Source organism: Euwallacea similis, chromosome 34 (assembly GCF_039881205.1).
Source record: "Euwallacea similis isolate ESF13 chromosome 34, ESF131.1, whole genome shotgun sequence".
NCBI lineage: Eukaryota > Metazoa > Arthropoda > Insecta > Coleoptera > Curculionidae > Euwallacea > Euwallacea similis.
This window is the reverse complement of record NC_089642.1, coordinates 1,873,101-1,884,162: the sequence shown is the minus strand read 5'-3', so window position 1 is coordinate 1,884,162 and position 11,062 is coordinate 1,873,101. Positions and strand designations below refer to the sequence as shown.

Sequence of the window (11,062 nt, the reverse complement as noted above, 5' to 3'; positions counted from 1 at the left end):
TTTAGCTGACATAAACAATATTAAACTATGAATAATTCTAAGATTTATATTGTAGAACTTACTAGACGCATAACCATAAGCCAACTATGCTATTGCCATTTTGCTGACATAAACAATATTGACATATAAATAGTTCTAAGCTCCATGTAAGCGATTATTATTACAGCAGACGCTCGATAACGTAAACACGCGATAATGAAATCATTGCGCTAATGTAAACACAAAATTCGTACTGTGGGATTAAGTGGAACGCGCGATAACGTAAACAATGTGTACCCTCGATAACGTAAACAGTTTTTGCCGACGGTTTATTCTCGATTTAAATCGGAGAGTTCCCCCGATTTATGTAGGGGATTCACCTCTGTGATACTTTGCGACACGCACTGGGTCGGCCTTATGAGAGTTTACATTTTACTTTCGATCTTAAGCGAGTACGTTGCACGCGTTTATGCGTTTTCACGAGAATGGCATCCACATCCTATAAAAGAAAGTGTTTAAAATTGAGTGACAAAGTGAAAATCATAGACGAGGTTGCACTAGGTGCGGGAATAACACAATTAGCAAAAAAATATGGAGTATCGAAGGCAACAATCTGTAAAATTAAGCGCTTAAAAACAGAAATTTTAAGAAAATCGTGCAACACAGTTGGAGGGCTAGGAAAAAGAAAAACTTTAAAAAATGCAAAGGCGCCTAAAATGGAAAATTTCCTGTATAAGTGGTTTTTAAAACAACGAGAAAAGCATGTCCCAATTAGTGGCGAAATAATAAAAGAGAGGGCTAAATTGCTAAATGCAAAACTGAAAGAAATTGAAAATTTTGTAGCTAGTGATGGTTGGCTACAACGATTTAAAACAAGATATGGAATTCGACTGCTGTCGATATCAGGTGAGAAATTATCAGCACAACCGCAATTGATACAACCATTCAAAGAAAAATGGATGAAAACAATTAAAGAGCTAGATTTAAGTATGGAACAAATTTATAACGCCGATGAAAGTGGTCTTTATTGGAAAATGTTACCAGAGAAAACCTATGCTGCAACATTTGAAAAATCTGCTCCGGGTAGAAAGCCAGAAAAACAACGAATAACGTTTCTAGCCTGCACTAATGCTAATGGTTCACACAAAATAAAGCCAATGATAATAGGAAAAGCAAAAAATCCGCGCTCATTTAAACATTTTGATATCCCTGTTGATTATGACTGTTCCAAAACCGCTTGGATGACTAGCAGTATATTTCTGAAATGGTTCCACAAGCGTTTTGTCCCTCAGGTATGACAATGACTTTCTAGTCACAAATTTTTATTCATAATTTGAGGATTATATTTAATTTGTAGGTAAAAGATTTCCTGAAAAAACAGCATCTTCCAATAAAAGCATTGTTACTATTAGATAATGCACCAAGTCATCCTCCAGAGCAACAACTGAGGAGCGAGGATGGGTCAATTTTTGTCATGTACATGCCGCCCAACGTAACTCCATTAATTCAGCATATGGACCAGAACGCAATAAGGCTCACCAAATTATACTACAGAAAGTTTCTACTTTCATCTGTCTTGTCAAAAAATCCTGAAAACATATCTGAGGCTTTGAAACAGGTAACACTACAAGAAGCTGTTTTAAATTTGCATATGGCTTGGAATGCACTTAATCAACAAACTATTCAAAAATATTGGAAGAATCTGTTTTGTACCAATGATCAAGATGAAGACGATATTCCCTTAAGCGTAATTAGGGAACAGTTGCGATCCAGTGCTGATGTTCTTGTCAGTGCGTCATTGGATGTTGTTAATTTATTGAAAGTAGTGAATCCCAACGTTGTTTGTACTCCAGCTGATATTAACTTGTGGAACGAAGATACGCAGACGATTGATGTTAATTAGGAGGAAGATATAGACAGTGAAGACGATTGAAATTGAAAGTGTAGTGACTGACGCGCAAGCTATACAAGTTTTTAACCAAGCTTTAGATTGGGCTGAAAAAAAAGAAGTAGCATACACGGATATTTTAGTTCTTCGTAAATTAAGGGCGCAGGCATTGGAAGACAATGCTAAACGTAAATTTACGCAAACTAAGATTGCAGATTTTTTTTTCTAATTAAAAAAAACTTGTTGCTATTAAAATATTTGTTCATTTTGTTATATACATATATGTATTAAACGTTTCTTTTAATAAATACATATGCAGTTAATTATTTACATGACATTCGCTAAGGTAAACATTTCGATAAAGTGAACCACACTTGGTCTGATATAGTTCACATTATCGAGCGTCTGCTGTATTATTATTATTCTTATTGTGATGTTCACTGTTACTATAAGTTTTGAAGTTAATAAATAAAACCAATTTTGTGTTTTAGTGATTTTTTTAAAAAAAGCCGTATCGGTTCACGAAGATATAACTTGCTCCTTTGGTACGCTATCAGTAATATCTGGTATTATATTTCAGCATTCTTACCGGTTCATTCGGAGTTCAAGTTCAAAACGCCGTCGGAATACGCGAGCTAAACCATAACCCGGGTATTATATCTGTAAAGATTGGTAATGCAAAGATGATAGAAAGTACTCTTGACATGATACACTATTATGATTTAAATCCAATTATATACAAAATAGATATATTAAACAAGAGAATTATTAATATAACCAGGACAATAGAGGAGGTAAATCATTTAAAGGAATTTAAGAATTCCTTAGAGATACTAAAGGTTATTCAGGAAAAAGTAGAAAATAAACTAGGTATAATTGTATCGTATAATCAAAGAACGAAACGTGGACTAATAAATGGCCTTGGCACGATATTTAAGAAAGTAACAGGAAATCTGGATGCATATGATGGGGAAAAATATGAGAAACTCATAACTACTCTTCAAATAAATCAAAAGAATTTGCAACAAAACATCCTGAATCAAAGATCATTGTCATTAACCGTGTTAAAGAAATTCAATAGGACTATATTGCAACTGTATAAAAATTATAAACTAATCGAAGAAAAAATTAATTAAGTTTTACCGTATATCAAAATATCAGGCAATAGTAGGGATTATATTCTACTAAAGGAAATAATTAGTGAAATAATTTACATATAATTTACATATACGAATTAATTAATTTTGTACTCCAAGACGTAGAAAATTCAATAACATTCGATAAACTTAAGGTTAGGCACCCAAGTATAATTAAACAAGAGATTTATACAATAAGTTGCTTATTTTACAAAATCAATTAGGAAAAGACCAATTGCTCTTAATGGTAATATTTGAAAATACTTTGATTTTTGAGAAAATAATTAATGTGGAACGTTTTATATCAAATAATAAAATAACATATATCCTTCATGTCCCAATTGTCCACGATCAATATTTTACCTATTTCCACTTGTATTCCGTCCCTGTATATCTAGAAGGTCTGTTTAAGATTATCATACAGCGAAACAAATTCTTAATAATCAGTCAAATGTACTATACCTACAAAGAAGAGGACTGCCAGAGGATTTTGTCAGATGTATACCTATGTCCTCAGGAGAACCTAAGAGAAATTCACGATAAGGCCACTTGCGAAGTCAAATTGTTAATTTCTAATCGAGCCATACCCACATGTAACCAGGTAGAAGCCAAAATTACAAAAGTAATATTGAATCAACTGGGAAATACCAACAAATGGATGTTGGTATCTCCAGAAAATGAAACCCTGCGGATGTCCTGCCAGGAAGGACAAAACGAAACAAAAATTATAAAGGGGACATTCTTATGTGAAATTCCTAAAGGATGCAGAATTTCTATTGGTGACAAATTTATGAACAATAAACTAAATATTGTAAAAACCGACATACAACCAATACTGTTTTCGGACTTAAATGAGGACTATAAAATTAGACAGAGTTTGAATTACATTTACCAGAACTTAAGTTAGGTGACTTTCATAAACTAAAAAGTGACATTTTACAGGAATCGGTCAGCTTAACCCTGATGATAGATGAAATCTCCATTTCACCGAGTGTATGGACTTTGCTCATATATGTGGTATTAATTGGGCTTTGTTTAGAAATCATTTGGAGTAAGACATTGCTACCAAGGATTCGAAGAAATAAACCCATCGAAACCAATGAAGCCCTACAAGAAACTATCCAACTTCCAAGGCTCGCCTAGTAAATTGGAACTTAAAGAGGGGGGAGTTATATCATGGGATACCTAATGGAACTTACAAGATGCACCAGCGCCAGATAGACGCGTCAGTATTATTTTGCAGACGTAATCAAGAGAAATTATAAGGAAGTTTCTCGATGTATTGTCGCACCTAGAACGAATAATGTATTTTTCTAAGCTAAGCATTTATTTTATATAAAGTAGGTAATTACGTGAAAGGATTATTATTATTATTCTGGTTGTTAGTATAGAAGGTCATTAAGAAATTTTTGTAATAAATTCGGTTTGAAAAAGTTTGTATTTCTTTAAAAAAGCTCTATCGCAATATCAAGATATAACTCGTGCAATTTGTCCGTTTTCCATCGTTTCTAGCTTATTTTGGTCAAATCGGTCGATTTGATTTTATTTCGTGACGAACTGATCGTTTTTGACCGAAATCGCTCTTTTCTCCCAATTCGGTTAACTCATTTTAGCATGTTTTCACACAATTTGAGTTATTTGAAACCCTAATCGAGAGTTTTGTACGATTTTGCCAGTTCGGTGCGAACAAGCGTCCAGGCAAGACGTTTGTGAAATCGCTTCGGCGGAAATCTCTCTTGTGCGGTAAACGTGGTGGCAAAAGATTGTTTTTTGTGTCTGCGGATAACGCAAAGCGAGCAGTTTGACGGTGATAAAGCGTGGTGCTAGTGCGTATGCGATTTCAATGGATTGCGCGAATTTTTTCACAAAACAAAGCATTTGAGTAAGTCGTTGAAACATTAAATTGCCTGAAACTGTCACTTTTATTAGGTCTAAGTATCATAAATCGTTCTTTTCGGGGTGCAAAGACCTTTTCGAGGCAGCAACAATCTGGTTGCCAAGTTTTCGTATTTTTTCTTTGTTATTTTGCGTGTCTATTTTCGCTTTTGGCCGTCGAAAGTAATTAACGGGAACCCCCACAATAGACTCCATTGTGGAAGTAAATAAGCTGCAAAGCAGCAGCGATGAAGAAAGCGCGGGGACATGGGCCTTAAAACGGCTTAGAAAGCGAAGGTTCCCCCTTAATATCAGTGGGTCTTCCTCAAGTTCAGGGGAAAATTCCCAAGAAAGTTTTTCACGGTTCAAAACCTTGAAAAAGGTAGTCACCAAAAAGGCGACAAATAATAGGGCAGTTGAGGAGCTTAAACTCTTCATAAATACTATGTTCCTCGAAGGGAGGAATTTATTAGCCCTTATTAAGGCCAATAAAATTACGAAAAGAAATTAAGCAAGGAATCCGCAAGATGAAAGCGTGTACAGATAAATTGTATAAGGGCGAAAAAATCTTCTTACAGCAGGCAGGTAAGATCTGCCAGCGGTAAAAGTCGGTCGCGTCTATCGAGACCCACATGGACCGGACTGCTAATCTCTAATCGAGGGAAATTAGCATCCAAACGGGCGAGGATACGACAGCTGAAGCGCTCCCGACGGAAACTACGTTTCAGGCCGGGAAGAAATTCGAGGTCGTGGAAAAACGTGGTCGGACACGATTTTCGCGACCACCTCGGTTGTAGTGGGAAATCCTCTGGCGGGCAACCTCCCCGAGGAAACCAAAGTAGTGCTCGTGGAACACAACGACCGTGAAATGACTGAGAGTATCCAATCTAAGTTTAAGCCGTCACCCGGATCTTGTAAACCTGGAAGACTTCGAGGTTCTCGAACAGGTTGTGAAAATTAAATTAAAAAGTCAAGACAAATCCTCTGGGTTGAGGATAATTAAAATTAATGTCCCGACTAACGAAAAGGACATCTTCGCAAACATGATCAAATTGAAAGTCGAATTTGGCCACGAGAAAAGATTGGCTCTCCACCATATAAAGAGGATGTCGCTAATAAATTTTAAGAAAATAATTCAGTTCATTTTCCGTGACGGTCCAAAAATTAGAATTTTCACGACCAGATCGAATGCGTCTGAGGGAAAGAAACCGTCACAAATTAAAAAAAAGAACTTCGCGACGTACGCCATTATCGTGAATAAACAAAAAAGAAACGCGGCCGAAGCGATCAAGAAGATCAACTCGACCTTGGACAGAAACGTCAACAAGGATATAATCAAAATAATCAAATCGAATAGCGAGGGGAATCTTGTGATTACCCTAGAAAAAGACGAAACGGCATTAAAAACAAATGGAAGAGATATCGTAAAATCCCTCGGGAAGGACAGCGTATGCCTTATCAAAGAAAAGCAAGAGAAGGCATCCATATTTATCAGAGGTATGGATGCAGCTGCCTCCAAACAGGAAGTTTTCAATGCCCTTAAAGCAATTATTCCTGATCTTTAGGAGGCGGATGTCGCAATCGGGAAAATGCGCCCCTACGAGCGTTCCGAACTGGCGGTTATCGTACGGATCCAGGAAAAGCATGCGGAAAAATTCCTGGGAGGTTCCCTGCACGTGAGTCTCGTTAGGTGCAAGTTGGAACGGTACTTAAAAATAAAATGGTGCGCGAAATGCTGGGCCTACGATCACGCGGCGCCCAACTGTAATGGTGCTGATCGCAGGAAATGTTGCTTCCGGTGCGGAAAACCGAACCACCGGGGTAAAAACTGCCCCAAAAAAGAAGAGGACTGCATATGTGTCCTCTGCGAAGAAAGGGGGCACCGTCTGGGAAGCAATAAATGCTTGAAATTTCGTGACTCCCTCAACTGCGCGAAGTCGGCTAGAAGATCCGAACAACAGCGCCACGACCTTTTGTGACAACGCGAAAAGGCCGAAGAACAAAACGCGACAATCAAAGAAAATCGTCAATAAGCGGATTTAATTTTTATACTACTTAAATTCAATAAAACAAGAAAAACGTCTTCCCTACGCTTTTTTAGCAAGCAACTCAATTTAATTACGGTTCCGTTAAACCTTAACTGCTGACATGGAGTCTGTGAGACTTCGCGGTAATTATTTTGACTAGCAATTCAAACGCCTATTATATTACGTATGTCTTGCGTTCAATACCTTTCTTAACCTTTCGGGGATCGCGCGCGGAGTCTCACTCCGCAAGATTAATATATTTAAAATAATTCCGTGATGCGTCACCTACCGATGTGGCGCTGCACAGTCGTCTCATAAAATGCGTTAATAGTGGCGCATGCGCTTTTGTACGTCATTTAGTGCGTTTCGTCTCGGTACTTTCTTCATTGCGGAAGGTAATTCCCCATACGACCTTCCTTGCCTTAGTTTTGTGTTTAATAAAATTATACAACTAAGTTAAAATTGTGTTACTAAACAAGGTAAGTTGGTTTTTTTCTTCAAAAATGACATCTAAATGTTACGGACTATTCATTTTTTAGATGTGTTCTTGGGAAGACGAACAGAACCATTTGAAAAAACTTATGGAAGAGTGTTTGTGGGAAGATATACTACAAGATACTTTTGACGATGACGATAAAGATTTGGAAGAGGATGATCTGGTTGAAACACAACGTATTGATAGCAGCACCGAACAAGAATATTCCGATTCTGAAAGTGGTGAAGAAATTTCAATACAGGGGCCTACTTTCACTGGTAAAGACAAAAAAACAATTTGGTCAAAACATCCAATAGCAAGATATGGAAGGACTCGAAAAGAAAATCTTATAAAAGATCTTCCAGGTGTCAAAACTTGTCTAAAACACGTAAAAAAAGAATCAGAAATTTTTAGTCACTTTTTTTCGGATAAAATTCTCAACGATATTGTAATTCACACAAATCAGCATATACTAGGGAATCGAGATAATTACCAAAGAGAAAAAGATGCAAAAATTACTGATTTATATGAAGTTAAAGCACTTATCGGACTTCTGTATTTATCTGGAGTTCTAAAATCTAATCGGCTAAATCTCGACGAAATGTGGGACAAAAATGGAACAGGAGTGGAGCTGTTTCGACTGACAATGCCTCAACAAAGATTTCGTTTCCTCATGCAGCATCTAAGATTTGATGATGGGACCACACGATCCGACAGACGGCAGTATGATAAACTGGCTTCAATAAGGGAAGTTTTTACTGATTTTGTCTTAAAATGTAAAGCTGCATATGTGCCTTTTGAGAACGTGACCATTGATGAGAAGCTCGAAGCTTTCCGGGGAAAATGCAGCTTTCGGCAATACATACCTAGCAAGCCCACTAGATATGAACTTAAGGTGTTCGCCCTAGTTGATTCAAAAACATTTTTCACCTTGAATTTAGAGGTTTACCTTGGTCGCCAACCAGAAGGTCCCTTTTCATTTAGTAATTCGCCAAAAGATGTGGTTATGAAGCTTTGCGACTCGATAAAAGGTACTGGCAGAAATATCACAGTGGATAACTGGTTTACCAGCATGGAACTTCTTCAAACTTTGAAAAAGGATTTTAACTTGACTCTTATTGGTACAATAAGAAAGAACAAGAGAGAGCTGCCGCAAGAGTTTACCCGTCCTATAAATCGTCTTAATTTATCAAGCATGTTTGCTTTTCATAACCATGCTACACTTGTATCTTTTATTCCAAAAAAAAATAAAAATGTCCTGTTGGTATCGAGCACACATCACGATGACAAAATTGACGAAAACACAGGAAAACCCGAAATAATATTGGATTATAACGCCACCAAAGGTGAAGTGGACTGCGTTGATAAACTATGTGCGGCTTATGATGTTTCGAGAAACACTCGGAGATGGCCCATGGTGCTATTTTATTCTCTTCTCAATGTAGCAGGAATTAATTCATACGTCGTATATTCCATCAATAACTCGACATGGAACGTTAGAAGACGTCAGTTTCTACGACGATTATCATTCCAACTAATAGAAGGCCACCTTCGACGCCGTGTAACGCAAAATGTTTCAAATATTTTGAAACGACGAATAAGAAGCATTTTGGGGATCGATGCCAATCCGAAACCCGCTGCTGCGGCGGCGAATATGCGTGGTCGTTGCGTCTATTGTGACCGAAAAAAAAATCGGCCTACGCGATTTTCATGTATTAAATGCAAAACATTTTTATGTTTAGAGCACTCACTAAATATTTGTAATGAGTGTTCTGCTGTAGAAGAAGAAAGTGAATAAGACATTCGTTTTTTAGAATTAGTTTCACTTCATTTTTTGCTATATAGTAGAATAATTTGTTTAATTTTTATGTTTAACAATAATAGAATACTACATTTTATTCCCTGTTTAAAAATTAATAAATAATTGGTTAAGAAAGCACAAAAGTGTTTTCGTCGAACAGCAAACTGTTTAGGACTGAAATCTATATTCTATCTTATCTATAATCTATAGCAGAATAGTAATCCGCGTGCGACCTTTTATGTCTCGATTTAAGCGCGACCTCCGAAAGGTTAAAGTTAGTCTAGTTGAATGTGTAAAGGCGGCAGAATCGGCATACTTTCGGTTTTTGTGTTACGGGTTATCGGGAGTTTGAGAGACTCCATGTAATTTTATCTGTTATTATATCGTTAGAAAATTATTATAAATTAGCGTTCATTTGATGGCTAGTTCTCGAAAATCCGTAGACGTTTTCGATTCGGATTTTGAAGACATTTGTATGAAGTGGTATGATGAACTAGGAAGTGATGTAAGTAACTCTGAGGATACTGACATATGCATAACAAGCGATCATGAAATCGAATCCGAGCAAGAATATGAGGAAAATGAAACACAGAAACAAAAAAGCAGACAAACAGAAGGGCAGGAAATTAATACGGAGATTGAGCAAGAAGTAGCCTCTGAAGAGGAAGAAGTAATGTCGGAAGAGGAAGAATTAATTGAAGATAGAAACCAAAAACACACAAAAAGGTACAAAAAAACATTTTTTTACGGGAGAAATAAATTCAAATGGAGCAAAGTGGAACCAGCAAGAAATGTAAGGACTCTCCAACACAACATTGTACATATTCCAAAAGTTCGACCTAAAATACAAAATATCAATAATCCGTTAAATTATTTTGAAAACTTTGTCTCTGAAGATATGTGTAATCTAATGATAACTTGGACAAACAAAAAATTAGCGAACATAAGAGGAAAATATAAGAGAATCAGTAAACCCAAACTAGCAGATATAGATATCGTGGAACTAAATGCATCTTTGGGTATATTGCTTTACACATCAATATACATTTATCAAATTACACATCAGTATAGAAGAGGCAATTACATTCGCCATAGTAAACACCTTCCACAACACCATAATAAATTCCGATGAGTTCCTAATGGAATTACAACTCATACACAAACAAATATTCCAAGGAAAATTACCTTTTGAACCCAGCATTGAGAATTTACTTGAAATCGAACATACATTAGAAATAAAAAGCTTTATAAAAAATAATGCCGTTATTTTCGTAATTGAGATTCCCCTAGTAGAAAAAACTGACTATAGTCTGTTTCGACTAATTCCTTTGCCTATCAGACAAGAAAACATCTATAAAGTCATCATACCAAGTTCCGAATATCTATTGATCAATGATAAAACCTTTGGCTACGCCAATGAACCCTGTCGATATGTGTCCAATAATGAATATTTATGTTCACAATTGCATATAGAGAACTTTCAAGATTATATACCGTGTGAAGTTCAACTTTTGAGATACGAACATAATAACTCTCATTGTAAACCGGTATACATCGATATTGACAGCACACAAATACAAAATGTAGACGAAAACAAATGGATATTAATAACAACCCAGGATATTATTGGGTTAGAAACTTGTAAATCCTCACGGAACAATGTATTGTTAAACGGGACGTACTTAATAGATTTAGATTTTCAATGTAACCTTAAACTAAGAAATATTATTTTAAGAGGGAATAAGAAATCGAAAAATAATTTCCAAAATGTTCCACTGTTAGACATTAATACTAATTATACTTATCCTGTACCACATAAGGAAATAGAACTGCCCAATCTAAATCGCATTGATTTGAACAAAATCGTTGAATTACAACAAG

At 36.2% G+C, this 11,062-nt stretch overlaps 2 protein-coding genes across 2 annotated transcripts; both read left to right on the top strand.

The window, feature by feature from the left end:
• The first annotated feature begins 408 nt into the window (after positions 1-408).
• On the top strand, positions 409-2,076 carry LOC136418336 (jerky protein homolog-like). Its single transcript, XM_066404367.1, has 2 exons — positions 409-1,271; positions 1,337-2,076. The coding sequence occupies exons 1-2, from the start codon at positions 465-467 to the stop codon at positions 1,880-1,882; spliced, it is 1,353 nt and encodes a 450-aa protein (XP_066260464.1). The 5' UTR covers positions 409-464; the 3' UTR covers positions 1,883-2,076.
• Positions 2,077-6,467: 4,391 nt separating this feature from the next.
• Positions 6,468-9,178, top strand: LOC136418325 (piggyBac transposable element-derived protein 4-like). The gene is made up of 4 exons (XM_066404353.1): positions 6,468-6,699; positions 7,362-7,384; positions 7,445-8,885; positions 9,123-9,178. Exons 1-4 carry the CDS (start codon positions 6,468-6,470, stop codon positions 9,176-9,178), a joined length of 1,752 nt encoding a protein of 583 aa, XP_066260450.1.
• The last annotated feature ends 1,884 nt before the right edge of the window (positions 9,179-11,062 follow it).